The sequence below is a fragment of the Octopus sinensis genome, linkage group LG2 (genome assembly GCF_006345805.1).
Source record: "Octopus sinensis linkage group LG2, ASM634580v1, whole genome shotgun sequence".
Classification (NCBI taxonomy): domain Eukaryota; kingdom Metazoa; phylum Mollusca; class Cephalopoda; order Octopoda; family Octopodidae; genus Octopus; species Octopus sinensis.
In genome coordinates, this window is record NC_042998.1 from 166,150,147 (window position 1) to 166,168,157 (window position 18,011).

Here is an 18,011-nt window from a genome sequence, read left to right on the forward strand (position 1 = left end):
ATGATATATATAGGGAGAGTTTACGAAAAAACAAAAGACAAAGACAGGTGGTGTACAAAACAAACAGATGTATTAATATAACGCTCAGGAATAGAAAAAGTCTTTTATGTTTCGAGCCTACACTCTTCTATAGAAAGGGACACAGAAAAAACAAGGAGAGAAAAAAATGTGTGTAGCGGTTAACGATCTATCATGGCGACTGCCAGACAGAAGGGTCACACACGAGAGAGAAGAAGTAAGAGAGATAGCAAAGATGAGCCCCAACACGAAGGTGCGTGTGTGTATAAGAGAGTATGTATGTGTAGGTGTGAAAATGTGGGGATGGGTGTGTGGGTGGTGTGATGTGATGTGTAATGAGTGGTGTGGTGTGATGTTGGGAGGTGGGGGAGGCGAGACTGGAGAAAGCACGGGTGGGGTGTGGGTTTGACTGAGGGTTGGGGTTTGTGGGTAGGCAGAGGGTATATAATATATATATATATATATATATATATATATATATGGTTATCCGTAATAATGAAGGGTGAAATTAATTAATTTGGAATAATTATCAATTACACCAAGTAGTCTTCGGCATGTAAAAGCCTCATTCGAGGAAAATTTAAGTAATACTAAGCAATAAAGGTTTAGCAACGAATTGCCTTACCACATACCGAATTTAGAAATAGCAGTCAAAGAGTTATAGCTATTTCTTCTACTAAAAAGGGAGATCTCAGTAAAAACAGCAATTGGAAAGCAGACACAAACAGGTAAGAGAGAATGAATTGACGGCAATCTATCATACAATTTTAAGTTATCTACGGACGCACGTTTCGAAATCAAGTTTTTAGGAAAGCATAAGAATAAATATTAAATAATTCTACCTTACCAAAACTTCTTTTCTCTTCAGCGTAGAATACTATAATCATAAATGATTATATATTGAATTTTGAGATACTAGAAGGCACCAACTCAACTCAGTATCAGAGCGAGCTAGAATCCGCAACTAGTATCACCAAATTCAATGTGTGAATGAAAAGATTGTGTCAACAGCCCCTTCCCACCCGCGTGTAGCCAAAACAAGATGCTGTGGTCATCTACTGAGATAAAATATGGTTATCCGTAATAATGAAGGGTGAAATTAATTAATTTGGAATAATTATCAATTACACCAAGTATTTCTAAATTCGGTATGTGGTAAGGCAATTCGTTGCTAAACCCTTTATTGCTTAGTATTACTTAAATTTCCTCGAATGAGGCTTTTACATGCCGAAGACTACTTGGTGTAATTGATAATTATTCCAAATTAATTAATTTCACCTTCATTATTACGGATAACCATATTTTATCTCAGTAGATGACCACAGCATCTTGTTTTGGCTACACGCGGGTGGGAGGGGCTGTTGACACAATCTTTTCATTCACACATTGAATTTGGTGATACTAGTTGCGGATTCTAGCTCGCTCTGATACTGAGTTGAGTTGGTGCCTTCTAGTATCTCAAAATTCAATATATAATCATTTATGATTATAGTATTCTACGCTGAAGAGAAAAGAAGTTTTGGTAAGGTAGAATTATTTATATTTATTCTTATGCTTTCCTAAAAACTTGATTCGAAACGTGCGTCCGTAGATAACTTAAAATTGTATGATAGATTGCCGTCAATTCATTCTCTCTTACCTGTTTGTGTCTGCTTTCCAATTGCTGTTTTTACTGAGATCTCCCTTTTTAGTAGAAGAAATAGCTATAACTCTTTGACTGCTATTTCTAAATTCGGTATGTGGTAAGGCAATTCGTTGCTAAACCTTATTGCTTAGTATTACTTATATATATATATATATATATATTATATATATATATACCAATTAAGGACTGAACACGAAAAGTGGACAGTCAACATGCTAGATATAGACGTCAAATCGCCATTCTCCACAAAAGATTATGTTCTCAAATCAAACTCGGCACAAAACCGAAGCAATAAACAAGTGAAAATATACGAAATAAAATAATTAACCATGTACTGATCAGTTTCGGCTATTATTATCCGCAAGGATAACTGTAGCCTTCATCAGCATGGCCTGTTATAAATGCAATTTGCTGGACTAGATGCAAAAACGATACCGGAGTATCGCGTGCATGGAGTCCAACCTATTACATTCAAATATATCTTTCAAATGCCTTTACTTTGGCGCGTTGAGACCCGAAAAAACCAGCCTGCAGCTAATAATTAGCAGCAGTCAATTTATCGGTTAGAGAACATATTTATTTATATAAAATTAATTAAGGGTAGAAATTGATATTTAACCATACAGTCATGCCTGCTCCTACCAACATAAGTAAAATAAAATAGCTTCAACTATCATCACTCTACTATATTTGACCCCTTTTGTTAAAGGTGGTGTGCTAACAATCATTACCATTGCTGGAACTAAATGCTTAGTGGCACTTCTTCTCAGTTCTGAGTTCAAATGCTGCTGTAGTCAGTTTTGCTTTTCATTTTTTTCAGGGTCAATAAAATACTAAGTACCAGTTAAATACTGGGGTTGACACAATTGACTTTGCCTGTTCCCTGACATTGCTGGTCCTGTGCCAAAATTTGAAATCAATGCTTACCCTTTTGTTACCATGTTTCTGTTGAAATACACTGTTTTTGTTTCATTTAATTTTGAAAATAATCTTTATTATTTAGTAAAAAAAAATTGGTCCTATCTAAGCTGGTATTTGGAGCATAAGATTAACATGAACTTTTGATAGCAGGTTTTAGTTTATATTACTTCAAAACAGTAAGTTTAAATCAAAGAGCCTGTGGCATTGTCAGGTGGATTAGTATCAACTGGGTTAATATTACACATACAATAGCTGGAATATGCATCTTTTCTCTTCCTCTCTATTTCTTTTCTGTTGTATCATTAAAACGTTTTTTTATGTTATGTTTCAGGGTGCCTTCTATGCTTTAGTCTTTGGAATGCTGGTTGGTCTGATCCGCTTCATTATTGAATATTACCATCTAGTGCCTCCTTGCTTCAAGAACCTTCCAGATCCAAGACCAGATGTTGTGAAAAACTTTCACTTCTTGTATTTTTCCATTTTTGGGTTTGCATTTACTTTGTTTTTTGCTGTTGTCATCAGTCTTCTGACAGAACCAATTGATCCTCGTTGTGTAAGTTCATATATTATCATTTTATTTTCATCAAGACAGAATCCTTAGCACATCAGGTAAAATGCTTAGCAGCATTTCGTTTGTCTTTACATTCTGAGTTCAAATGCTGCCAAGGTTGACTTTGACTTTCATCCTTTCAGGGTCAATAAAATAAGTACACTGGAGTTGATGTTATCAACTAAATCCTCCCCACAAATTTCAGGCATTGTCCTGACTGTTTAATTCCAAAGAACTGGAATATATCTTAATTCTTTTATTACTATATTTCTGCTGAACCTCACTGCCTTTATTTTAGTTAATTTTAAAAATAATGTGAAATTTAGTAAAATAACTTTATTAAGATGGTGTATGAAATTTAGATCACTTTACAGTCAGAAGGGGTGATCTCAGGTGGGTTGGTATCAAAAGGATTAAATGGCTTGAGTGTGACAAGAGTCTGAATTGAAAGGGTGCTAGCTTATTTGGTCAAATAAGCAGTTGTTCCTCACCATCAGTGTGACACTGTGTTCTTAGTAACATTGTCTTTAATATCAATCATTGAATCATTTAGTGAAGACAATGTATTCAGTTGATCTTTAATGATCAAATATGTTGTAGGGCATATCATTACAACAGATGTTCATTATGGGACTTGTTATTACAATAGTTATTCATTGTGGGACATACTAGTACATTTGTATCTATTCATATCTATATAGCTATTTTTGTGTAGATGAAGGGTATCTTGGCAAGTGAGTTCCTCTCTTACTAGGACAAGGGGTAAGGCTTAAGCCCTTCACTTCCTATTGACATTGACAACATTTCTCAACTCAGGGATGTCCTTTTCTAAGGTTTGTTAAATTTGAATTATCTTTGATGCTTCTATAACTTTGCTTTTCTTTTTTAGGTATGGGTTTTGGCCCTATGCAAACACTTTTTACTTCTGGGAAGAGGTGGTCCATATTAGACTGGCCTCAATCCATACAGATAGTGGAGAAATAATTATGGTCGCAGATACTCCCAAAATGACATGGTGATCATGGCTGGGATGATTTTGAATATAGGTTTTATATATATGAAGCTGACTTGGAGCTAAACAAAACAACAATAATATTAAAGAAGTCAATTCCAGTTATGTATTTAAGGATTGATAGTAATAGGCATCTCCTAATGATAGCATAAGATAATTTTAGTTTGTGATTAGCAATATTGTTTTTTGTTTTAAACGTTATTTTCAAGTAATAAATATTATCAGATATTTTAAAATCTTGAATAATGCATTGGGTTAATTTTCAAAACAAGGTTCAGGTGTGGCTGTGTAAGAAGTTTGCTTCCCAGCCACATGGTTCCAGGAGTTCCACTGCATGGTATCTTGGACGAGTGTCTTCTACTATAGCTCTGGGCTGACCAAAGCCTTATGGTTGGATTTGGTTGGACAGAAACTGAAAGAAACTTAAGGCAGCAAACTGGCAGAAACGTTAGCATGGCGGGCAAAGTCCTTAGCAGTATTTCATCTGCCATTACGTTCTCAGTTCAAATTCTGCCAAAGTCAACTTTCATCCTTTCGGGGTTGATAAATTAAGTACCAGTTATGCACTGGGGTCAATGTAATCGACTTAATCCCTTTGTCTGTCCTTGTTTGGCCACTCTGTGTTTAGCCCCTTGTGAGCAATAAAGAATTAAGAAACTGAGAGAAACCTGTCGAGTGTGTGTGTTACTATCTCCTTGCCTTCACATTGCATGATGGTCATAAACCATCATGCAAGTGGTGTCCTTCATTCTGATCGTCTCTGAAAACATGTCTGGAAACAGATGAGGGTTGGGGGCAAGTAGGGTATTTGGCCATAGAAAATATGCCTCCACATATTCTGTCTAACCTGTAAGCATGGAAAAGTGGATGTTAAAACAATGATGATAATTCTGTAGATGAAATTTCTGTTAATTGATTCAAAAGTTGGTTATTGTACATATATTTTTATTTTTTACTGTATTGTAAGTTCCTTTATACTGAAAATTACAAACCACTATAATCATTTAAAAAATATTTTCTACAGTTGGTACGTTTAACTTGGTGGACTCGACATAGTAAAGAACCTCGAATGAACATAGATGAAACAACTTCATCTTCTGCGTCAACGATAAATGGCAAAGATGAAAAGAATGAGAACGATTATAGTAATCCTTTAAGAAAGATGTCTCCCAAATCTAATATTGATGTTGATCATCCAAATGAGAAAGACTTTGATGATATCAACTCAGCTGGCGAAGATGCTGGAAATTATAAAACCAGAGTTTACAGTATGGATATTGTAACAGGTATGGTTTCAATATTTTTCTACTTCTATTGACCTGCACAAGAATAGTATTTTGATATGAAAATACACAAAAATAGGAGTTTTACATCACAGTATATATATATATATATATATATATGTGTGTGTGTGTGTGTATATATACCCCCCCCCCCCACACACACTTTACCATGTCTCTCTCTCTTGTCCTTCTCCAATCTGCAGTATCATCATAGCCAACCTGCTATTCCAAAGTGAATCGTCTCCTACTCTCTCACCTTCCTGAATTCATGCACTATTGGTCATCCCCCATTCACTACATCTGTTCTTGGACCTTACTCAATCTTCGCAGTGATCTAACCCTTCTTAATTCCTTATCTTTCATTCGCAATTACAGGTGAGTTCACTGCCATCAATTCACCACGAAGAAAGTTCAGTGTGAGGAAAATATATCCATAGTATCACACCATTAATAATTAAAAACTATTTTATTAGTGAACTTACCCAATGGTAAATTGATGATAGTGAACTTACTGGACATGCTTATTCACACCATACTCTTTAGCATCTTCCACCTACCCACACTCCTGGTCCCTCTGTCACTCACTTTCACCCACACCCTAACACCCCATCATCACTATTTTTAATTCTTTCCAGCTTCACCTAATCATAATCTAATTAATTATGTAGTTCCTCTACAGCAAGGAACCAATTCTGTTCTGGTTCCTTCTCAGACTTTTACCTCTTATCTTCTGAAGTAAAGCTGCTCCATTAGGATTTATAATCTTACAAGCTGCATGGTGACCCCACTAGCACTGGTGACACAAAAATAGGACCCAGTAAAGTGTTGGTGTTGGGAAGGATATCTAGTTGTAAAAATTTTGCCAAAGCAGACACTGAAGTATGATGTGGTCCGTAGGCCCATTGAATCTTGTCAAACCTTTCAACCCATGCCAGCATGGAACATGGATGTCAAATGATGATAATATTTATGTACTTATATGTTCATGTATAGATGTGTGCGTATAAATGAATATAAATATTCATTCCTTTATGCTTACCGTAAATCCTCGAGTATAATCTGCATCTTTTTCCCAAAATTTTAAGGTTAAAATCCCTAGTGTGTATTATAAACGAGGTTAAAAATGAAAAATATTTTCTAAGCAATGTCCGAGTCTCTATTTGCTGTCCGGCAATGTTTATTCAGACGCATTTTGTGATGTCGGGCGCGAAAATACCTTAAGCTAAGCCTGAAAGCAATGAAGTCATAAAAGAATCATCCATAACTTGCAGTAAGCAACATTTATTAAACGTTATTACTGTTATTTCTTTATTTTCTGCAAACAAAATGCACAAAAATGATACACGTTTGCATTATGTTATATATACAATAATAATAAAGTACATTACCATATACAGTTTTACAAACCAAGGACGTTATATAGACGTCCTTAACTCAAGTTAGAGAAGGGGTGTATATTATACACAAGGTTTAGGTTTTTCAGAGGTACAGCCCCCTAAAAATCCCCTGCATATTATACTCAAAGGCGGACTATACTCGAGGATTTATGGTATGTGTATTATATGCATATGTTATCAAACTGGAATGCAATATGCATGGCCTATCTATCTGTCTCTGTCTGCCTCTCTCTTTCTCTCTCCCCCATCTCTCTCTATCAGTGTGTGTATTCATATGTAAATATCCATTGTTGAAATATCAATGTGTAAATTATAAATTATATTTCTTCCTTTTGTTTTCCTCTCTACTTGCATCTGTTAGCAATCACTCCTGTACCTTGCTGGAAGAAATTCATCTATAGGATGTGCTGTTTCCAAGAGCAAAGTGCCACTCAACCTAAACAAATGACTACTGATTTTGTTGAGGAGCGTTCCATAGAAGAAAATCCCAAATGGAGACTAACAACTTCAGTTTTGTCTGTTGGTCTTCTCATAATTGCCTGCTTCCTTATGATATATTTTGCTTAATTTATTCATTATGCTTAGATGCAGTGGGAGCATTTATATTAATTTTTTTTAAGTATTTGATTAAGTGTTTTTCTAACAGGTTCTTGTATATTTTGTTACATAACAGTATTAATTTTGTAGTGCATTTGCTACAAATAAAATTTAATATTTGTATATAAATAAAAAGAAACTACATTTTTTTGTTAGTGGGCCTGACATTTTATTATTTTTTTTTTCCTTAGATTGAAGTTTTATTTTATACCATTATGCAATGACAATCTGTCCATTTTCTTTTCCCTCTTTTGTAATATTGTGTGTGTGTATAAATACACCCGTTTATGCACACTCTCATATATATATATATATATATATATATATATATAAGTTCAGTAAAAATTAGATTCAGTTGGATATGTTACTTAAGTTAAAGGCACCAGAATTTAGTATGGTATTATCCATATAATTCAAAATGGGGTGATTACAATCAAAATAAGCAACAAGGATATCCAGAGGATATCCTTTTGCTTATTTTGATTATATATATATAATGTATGTATGTATGTATATATACATACACTCACACTTATGTATATGTATGTACAAATATATATATATATATATATATATATATGTATATATATATATGTATAACTGGCACTCTGTCAGTTATGATGACGACGAGGGTTCTAGTTGAGCCGATAAGTGGAACAATCTGCTCATGAAAGTGGTTGAGCACTCCATAGACACACGTACCTTTAATATAGTTCTTAGGGAGATTCAGTGAAGCATGGAATATGACAAGGCTGGTGCTATGAAATACAAGTGCTACTTATTTTTGCTTTGCTGAATGGACTGGAGCAATGTGAAATGAATAAAGCATCGTAATCAAGGAAACAATGGCACCACTGCGAATTAAAGTTACAATTGTGAACCAAATATTTCATGTACCTTCAAGTGCAAATATATATATGTGTGTGTGTGTGTATCTGTATATATGTATTTCTATGTTGTATATTCATGATCTCGTAAGTTTGTGGGGTTGGACAAAAGGATTTTATCCTTTTCTTTTTTGTTGCATTTAAAATTAGTCTTTTTTGTATAATATTACATTTTAAGAAAAAAATTAATGAATTTTCAGTTGGTAATGATGTTCTAAAACAATTTTTACATTTTTGACAGTAGATCTTGTCTAGGAATAGAGGGTTTGTTTTAATAATGGAAGTGGAGTACAACAGTATAAAAATGGTTTGTAGGCTTAAACTATTTTGTTTTTTTTCTGTTGAGCAGGCAGTTTCATGTTTCAATGTAGACAAAATTTAATCTCTGGAGGAATATAAGACAAAATTGATCTCAGTAAGAATTGAACTCAATGTAAAGAGCCATAACTTCGTACTGAAAGGCATTTTGTTTGATATTCTAACAGTTCTGCCAAATTTAACTACATTGGAGTTTTCAAAACTAAGTCGATTCCAGCAGGATTTGAACTCTGTCCCTTTTTGATTACTGAATATAGCAGCAGCTTGGTAGTTACTTATGCAGCTAGTATGTCAATCAATGCAACTGTTTTTAATGCAATGTCCCAAACTTTCTGAACAAAATCTCTATTGATTTACACAAGGAGTAAATACAGCATATAATTAGGAGAAGCTAGTATTGACTGTGATGTCATTAACCTATGAATGTCTCTTACAATTTGTCTTATCTGTTTAAATAAAACTGTAGGAATATCAAAGTAATTGGATATCTAAATGAAAGCAGACTGGCAACATACATATGTGTGTGTAATTACATATATGAGACACATGTAACCAGGTAATATAGTTTTTGTTCGTGTAAGCCAGGTATACAAATGAGTCAAGAGTTAGTGGGTGGAATGACTCTGTGTGAATCAGTCAACCAGATGTGATGAATGGCCTTCAAATATGCATGAGAAAATATAGATTTTTTTTACCACAGATTACCTCATGGAACATTTAAATATTCCAGTTACTTAATTTCATCAGCTGCTGCCAGTCAAATTAAAAACATTTATATATGTGCCTACCTACCTTTTCTGCTCCTCTGTCCTGTATCATATTCTATTATGTCATATTCACCTTGTACCTTGACTTCACATCTCTCCTGCTCTTTGCAGATGCTGAAGCCATGCATTCACCTCTTCAGCAAGATACTTTTTCCTCTATTTCCATCATACTTTCATATACCTCAATACTATACCTCACTCTTGTCTGGCAGGTACTTAGTAACCTCACCAGTATTGGTGTCACAAAAAAAAGGAAAAAGCACCCAGTACACTTTTGTGAAATGGTTTGCATTAAAAATTGCGTTCAGCTGTAGAAACCATTCCGAAACAGACATTGGAGTTTGGCACAGCTTTAGCTCATCAGTTCATACTGAACTGTCTAATCCATATCAACATGGAAAAAGGGATGTTAAATGATGATGGCAATGATGATAATCAGGTGTGTGTGTGTGTGTACACATATGCTTGCATGCACTAACAATAGTAAACTATGAAAAATGATGGGGTTTATTTTTGCCCCCTTTCTGTAATTCTTAAGCTTCATACCTTGCTCTGTTTTCTTCTCATGTTCCTTTTTGTTTTCTTTCAGTAATTTTTACCCATTCTTTTCTATCTCATTCTCTCTGAGTAACAAATATCCTGTAAGCATAATACCAGCTTTCAAGAGCAAAGATAATTTCAGAGTTTCCTCTTTCCAAAGTGGATCAAATCAAACTTATCTTCATTTAAAAGCATATTGTTTTTTTTTTCCCCCACCCATTGGCCAATAGCAAACAGATCTGACTGAAAGCATGTTCGGTCTCTCATGCTGTTTATGGCTTTCTGGGTTTTGGAATCATCCACAAAGATTTTCAATGTAGAATGTTTGATGACGTTCACTATGTTGTTGATGTAAATAATGAAGAGGGGTGGGCCCAACACAGCACCTTGTGGGACACCACTACTAACACACACGTTTGATTTAAGAAGCAGACATGATGTTTAATACAATTTTTACAAAACCAATACAGACATCGTAGCAAAGTAACTACTCTCGCTGTTATGAATTAAAATCGTGCAGGAGTAGTTCTGCATGTATCCTTTGTGGTCAATATAAAAAATGCTAATAAAATACTGAGATCAAAGTCATCTTGCAATTCCTCGCTAACTGAATGTGTGCATGAAAGAAGTTACTGAAACTGATCTTTGTACTCTAAAAGAAAGCTCTAGAAATTGAGGTAGTTTTTACTGATGAGATTTATTTGAATAAGTTGTGAGGCCAAAGTCTTTTTTTATTATTTGTATTAATTTTAATCTATTTTTTTTTTACTTATCTCTCCCTGAAAAAGAAAAAAAGGAAAATGGATGCTTTTAGGAATTCATGACTGAATTCCAGTCTTTTTGTTATACATGTTAAACAAATAAATAGCTTGACCATATTTTTGTATGCTTCATGTGTATGTGATGTAAAGTTGAGACAATACATGTCAACATTTTTTGTCTGATATTTCTGTGGTTGAAGATTGTCTTACTGGAGACTATACAAAGCAGCTAGAGAGTTATAGTGCAAATAATCAAAAGCTACTGGTTGCCTGAGATATATCATTCTTAAATCCTTACAAAGTCCATCTTATTTTGTAAATTTCACTGTTCAAATATTAGCTGTTATATATTCATGAAGATTTCAAAAAGAGAAGAAAAAATGAAAACACCTATTTTTGTCACATCATCAGCAAGTAATTAACATATATGATCGTCAAAATAACTGGCTCTCATTTGCATCAGTAGTTGCATCTTTCAGCCATGCAATCTGCAGAGATAGTCAACGTGGATATAGAACTGAAAAAAAAAGTTAAAATATTGGAATTTGCTATTTTAATCATGATTGGAGTTTATATTTTTGTTGTTTTATTTTCATCAATAAACTCGTATATATGTCTCTCTATATATACCACAACTGACTTGGCTTAACATTTATTATTATATATATATATATATATGTATTATCTTGTACTTGTTTCAGCCACTGGACCCAGCCTTAGGAATTTCAGTGAAACTAAATTGACCCCAGTACTTTCCTTTTCAAGTCTGGTACTTATTTTATTAGTTTCCTTTGCTGAATTACTAAGTTACATGGACATAAATGCACCAACACCAGTTGTCACGCACACACACTATATACAATGGACTTCTTTCAGTTTCCATGTACCAAATCCACTCACAAGGCTTTGGTTGAGGCTATTGTAGAAGACATTTTCCAAGGTGGCATGTCGGAAGCAAGCTTCTTACCATACAGCCATCCCTGTGCCTATATATATATATATATATATATACACACACACACACACATGGAGGCACAATGACCTAGTGGCTAGGACAGCGGACTCGCGGTTGTAGGATCATGGTTTTGATTCCCAGACCGGGCATTGTGAGTGTTTTTTGAGCGAAAATGCCTAAAGCTCCACGAGGCTCCGGCAGGAGGGGGGGGGGGGTGACCCCTGTTATATTCTTTCACCACAACTTTCTCTCACTCTTTCTAACTGTTTCTGTTGTACCTGTATTTCAAAGGGCAAGCCTTGTCATACTCTGTGTCATGCTGAATCTCCCCGAGAACTATATTAAAAGTACACATGTCTGTGGAGTGCTCAGCCACTTGTACGTTAATAAATGAGCTGTGATGTCACTGGTGCCAAGCTGTATCGGCCCTTTTGTCTTTCCCTTGAATAACATTGGTGGCGTGGAGAGGGAAGGCTGGTATGCATGGGTGACTGCTGGTCTTCCATAAACAACCTTGCCCAGACTTGTGCCTCGGACGGTAACTTTCTAGGTGCAATCCCATGGTCATTCATGACTGAAGGAGGTCACAAACACAGACACACATATATACTTTGACTGTCACTAATTGTGATTGAGGTTGTCCAAGCACCTATATTGCAAGAAATAAGAGCTAAAAACTCAGTGTTGTATGAAGGGCACAATATACACTGCATTATATATACAGCATCAAGAGTTTTTAACTCTTATTATTTGGAATATAGGTGCTTCAGCACCCTCATTCAATATTAGTGATGAGTAAATTTTGTCTTTATGGTTTTATATTGCACCTAGCTGTTTATATATACAGGGGTTGGACAAAATAATGGAAACACCTTAAAATTTCAAACAAATTTATTTTAATATGGGGTAGGACCACCTTTGGCAGTAATTACAGCTTGGATTCTATGAGGTATGGACTCATACAAAGTCTGAATTGTTTCCAAAGGAATTTTTGTCCATTCTTCAGCTAAAACAGTCTCCAGTTCTTGTAGTGATGACGGTGGAGGATATCGACTGCTTACTTGTTTTTCTAAAATGCACCATAAATGTTCAATAATATTGAGATCTGGAGACTGTGGTGGCCAGATAAGATGTTCAATTTCACTAGAATGTTCCTCGTGTCATTCAGTAACAACTTTAGCTGTGTGAATTGGTGCATTATCATCCTAAAAGATTGTGTTTCCCTCTGGAAACAGTTCGGCAACCATAGGATGAATTTGATCAGATAAAATGCTTAAATAGTCTTGACTATTAATTCTGCCATGAAGGGAAACCAGATTTTCAAGATATAGTCCTCCAGATCATCACAGATCCTCCTCCATGTTTAACAGTTTGGAAAAGGCAGCCTGGGTTGAATGCTTCTTTTGGCTGTCTCCACACGTATACTTGGTCGGTGGTTGGAAATAAGGTAAAGGATGACTTGTCCAAGAAAATAACATACTTCTACTGCTCTAGGGACCAATTCTGTAGGTTTTCACTTCACTCTAAATGCTTCACAATATTTGATTGCAGCCCTCCCGTGAAATCCAGCTTTGTGCAGTTTTTGTAGAAACTGGGTTCTCGAGGTGGTCATTACACTCTGCAGTAATTTTGGGAGCCTTTCTAACAATTCATGTAAGAGTCTGACGGTCCCTATCTGAAAGTTTTGGTTTTGTTTTGATGAGGAGATTTTTCCCTCTTTCTCAAAGGCTATCATTACTTTTGAGACAGTACTTCTTGATACACCAAACATTTCGGCTGTTTTCATTATGCTAGTGCCTGCCATACAAGTACCAACAATTTGACCTCTTTGAAAGTCCGATAGATCCGTCATTTTAATTAACTTTTTCTGATGATATCTGAAAAGAAACAGCAATTTTAGCAAAACATATTAAGCAACACTAATAATAAATCAAAAAGCATAAAAATAAACAAGCTTTTGATGGTTTTATAGATATTTTAAAGTTATGATGTTAGGTGTCTCCATTATTTTGTCCAATCCCAGTATATATATATATATATATATATGTTGTCATGAGAGGGTCATGCCCTGCTCCAATATCACTTCTTTATTGTGAGTCAATTGGTTAAATGTCTAGCCAGCTAAGTAATCCAGCATTTGATTAATGTGTTGGTTAAAGTCCTTTTGTTGTTATTCAAGACCTTATCAACATAATACCCTCTCTCTTCAAGGTCTTCCTTAAATCTGTCTGAGAATTAGTCTTATGCTGCATTTTGAAGAGAGGGGAAAGATGAAGAGAGATCTGATTTTACAAGAGGTGAACATGGTAGAGGAAGCTATAAGAATCCAGAAGGCAGTGTATCAGAGCCAACAGTGACAGTAGACAACATGCGAAAGGTGCACTCCAGAAGTGTCTCAGATAAGACGACCTGTGCCATATGGTGTCTTATACAATATGTTTTATCCACAGATATGTCTATGATCTCTTGCCTTCGAATACGAACCGAGTGAAGTGTCAGGGCCCATAAGATAATCCTGAGTGCTCACTCTATAGGGGCAGACGACATGTTCTGAGCTGCTGCAGAATAGTATTAATCCAAGGAAGATGCACGTGGAGATCGTACACATGACATGTACGGCAAGAATAAAATCCATAGCATCAGAATCTCCGATTACATTTTACACGACAGGAGGGAGCAAATCACGGCCAGGAACAGCTATGGTATATAGGGCATGGGAATTGAGTCTCCTGGTAGTAAGGATAGTTGAGAGTGCTCAGCAGACTTCCCAGGATCAAGAAAACAATAAGCTATTATAAGAGTGGCTTGTGGCCGGTTTTTGTACTCCATTCTAGCACATCAAAACAAATGATTTTGATTGAATTCAGAGTGCCATCTGAAAAGTAAAATAGAAGCTCACGTATTCAAGATAGAAAAATACATAAATTGAGGTTAGCCTGAGAAAAGCCAACTTCCAGGTCCAGGTTCGCCAAAATTTTTTACAGGAAACCCGTTTACGATCTAATGAAACAACTCTTAGTTCCTGGGAAGAACAGGATCAAAGCCCCAAAGGAGACAGCAGAGGTGTTCCAGTTGGCTCTAGTCGAGAAGGAACTAAAAAACGACTACCACAGCGTTTGAAGTCTAAGGGAAGTAACTCTGGGCGATTCATTGTGGGAGCGTTTATGTTTCACCTCTACTATGACAACCAACATTATTTCTTTTTTAAGTATAAGTTTGAAAGCTGATTCAATGGAGAGGAGTTCCAACTAGATGAAATCTCCTGTCACCAGAAGGGCATCCATGAGTCATGACCATGATACAGCCCAGCCCCTTTAGAGTGTAAGACGTTAAGGGACGAAACATTTGCTTGAGGTGAAGACCTTCTGCCTTTCAGCTCTCTTGAGAGTTTCTTACCGCTAAAATAAGCACATCAAAGTCTGTTCAACTTATTTGGTCAGTTATGAATAAAATTCACTATTTACGGCGTTCTGTTCTTTGCTGAAGAGTTTACACATAACAACAATAAAACATCTTAACAACATATGTTAAGATGTTATATTTACGATGTTTTAAACTGTTGTTTAAGAAAGTATTTTTAGTACACAAGCATCTCCAGCGTGACAGAAGCGTTACGGTCTTGAAAATCCTGTCGTAACGTAGAATTCCATAACGTTAAATGTACTTTCCAATGACGTTCACGTGAAATGGAACTTAGCGGAAAATAAATGTCACGTCATGAAAAGCCATATAATGACAAGATTCTTTTAGGAACGCAAAATTTTCGTAAATCTGGGGATTAGTAAATGCTTTTAAAAAATTTATTATAATGAATTATATTATTTTTACTTTTTTTTCAAATTTAATTACTAAATTATGCATAAAGTTCGTGACCAAATTTAGTTATGTCCCTTTGCTCCAAATTTCGATACCGCTGGGCTTAAATTTGCGTTCTAACTCTCGCAAGTCGACAGAAACCTTTGCGAATTAAAAAACTATAACTAATAGAAAATAATGTTCAATACAAAGGAAATATCTAAGACAAGGGAAGCAACCTACATAAAGATTAGTTTGCATTTATCTCCCTCGAGCTTGCGTTTATCTCCCTTGTTTTCAGGTTATCTCCCTTTCAGTAATTATCAAAATGACAGCTTATTTTAGCGGTAAGAAACTCTCAAGAGAGCTGAAAGGTAGAAAGTCTTCACCTCAGGCAAATTTTCGGCCCTTAACTTCTTACACTCTAAAGGAGCCGGACTGTATTATGGTCATAACTCCTGGATGCCTTTCTGGTGACACTTTTTTTAGGCGCATAGTTTATTAAATGGTGATTCTAAAGGGAAGTTAGTCTAAGGGAGATCACTGCAGGATATTTGGCTTTGTGAAGTTATTTCCCTTTGAAAAGTCACGAAAGGCGGGTGTATAAATGCGTACACACATATATATATGTACGTGCGTGCGCACGCTCGTGTGTCTGTGTGTACGTCTGTGAGTTTGTGCGTACGTATCTTTTATACTTTTTCTGCATTAGGTATTTGATTGTGTCCATGCTGGGGCATCACCTTGAACATTTTAGTCAAACAAATCGATCCCTACTCTTTCTCTTTTGCCGAACTGCTAGATCACGGGGACGTAAACAAACCAACACTAGTTGTCAAGTGGTAGTGGGGAACCAACACGAAGATTCACACACACACACACACACACACACACACACACACACACACACACACACACACACACACACACACACACACACACACGAGCTTTCCCGTATATCAAATTTTACTTACAAGGCCCGGGACTATAGTAGAAGACACTTGTCCAAGGTTCTGCGTAATGGAAATGAGCCCAAAACTACGTTGTTGCAAAACGACTTTCTTTTTCTCTGTCTGTCTGTCTGTCTATTTATATGCACACATATTCACACATATATACATACATACATACATACATACATACATATGATAAATATCTCTTTGAAAACGGCATACTACCAGATGTACACCAAATCTAAAATTATTACAAACATACATACGCGCGCACGTATGTATGTACATACATACATACATACATACATACATATATACATACATACATACATACATACATACTCAAATGTTACAGCATTCTCAAGGGGTATAGGGCTGGAGTATGGTCACATAGCAACGAAGGAAAACTGTTAACTAGACTAGCAGCATCTCCATCAATGGCTTAACTGTTTCTCCTTTATCTGACGAGGAATGGTACAGGTACTTAGGGGTAGATAAAAAAAGGCACGTGTCACTAATGAATATTACAGCTGGATAAAGAAACTCTGGACCTCTGAACATTCTGCATTCAATAAAACAGTGGCCCACAATGTGTTTGCATTACCAGTACTCATACCAACATTTGGGCTATTTGATTTGGTGCTTGGTCAGATCCGAGTCACTGATGTGAAAACCCGGAAGATACTGACCAGCACAATTAATTTTCACATCAACAGCAACTGGACCACACATACCAAAAAACGAAAACAAGGACAGAGAGGATTAACATCGATCCAGACTGCCTACGAATGTGAAATCATATCTCTTCGGCAACTTCATTTAACTATCAAGTCTCGAGGTGTATCCCTTGACCAAGTTTGCATACATGAGGCAGATAACATCATGAGAGTTGGTGAGCAGTTTCTCGAGCAACACTCTTTGTCTTTTAACCTAGAATACATGCCCAAAGAAGACTCTACGCTAACGTGTCATCAGATGCATAGATATGTTAACAGAAAGCTCCAGGTTGACAGTAACATTGTTAATTAAAGCAGTCTATCACGGACAAACAACCGGATTATTAACTCTTACTTTGAAGAATATGTATTTTCAATCCAGGAACAGAAAAGAGCTATCAAACACATAAAGCATAAAAGGGACAGAGCTGCAGGAAAAACCTTTGTGCAGAATTTGTGCAGACTTTGTGTAGTGAATATATGACTAGCACTATAAGCAGTTGTCCAAAAATGTTATCACGTTATTATCTGCCGATGAGACCAGATGTAGCCAAGACACTATGCAATGAAACCCGTCAGAAGGATAATACTAACGCCAAAGAGATAAGAACGAGCAGTATTGCAGATGTCATACCCACTCATAATATGAAAGAGCACAGGTGCGATGTCCCAGTGAAAGCTTCAATAAAATGTGAGCATAATAGACCAGACAGTGATTTGGGACAGCGGATGTCAATATAACAGACAGAAAGAAAACACCTACGCTGAACAATCGAGAAATTTACAGATTACAAGCTCAGGTTTATACCTGTAATTATTAGGGAACTGGGATATGTAACAAACTGCCTACGCACCAGTCTTGAGAAATTAGGCTTCTCAAAACCAGAAAGAAGAAA

The 18,011-nt window shown here is 35.9% G+C and overlaps 1 protein-coding gene across 1 annotated transcript in view; it reads left to right on the top strand.

The window, feature by feature from the left end:
• The window catches only part of LOC115232527 (sodium/glucose cotransporter 4-like), a 92,922-nt gene extending 85,355 nt beyond the window's left edge, over positions 1 to 7,567 (top strand). Inside the window, exons 13-15 of the mRNA XM_029802448.2 lie at positions 2,916 to 3,137; positions 5,171 to 5,432; positions 7,188 to 7,567. Coding sequence (XP_029658308.1) covers positions 2,916 to 3,137; positions 5,171 to 5,432; positions 7,188 to 7,393 — 690 coding nt within the window. The 3' untranslated portion in view covers positions 7,394 to 7,567. The remainder of the gene's footprint in view (positions 1 to 2,915; positions 3,138 to 5,170; positions 5,433 to 7,187) is intronic.
• The last annotated feature ends 10,444 nt before the right edge of the window (positions 7,568 to 18,011 follow it).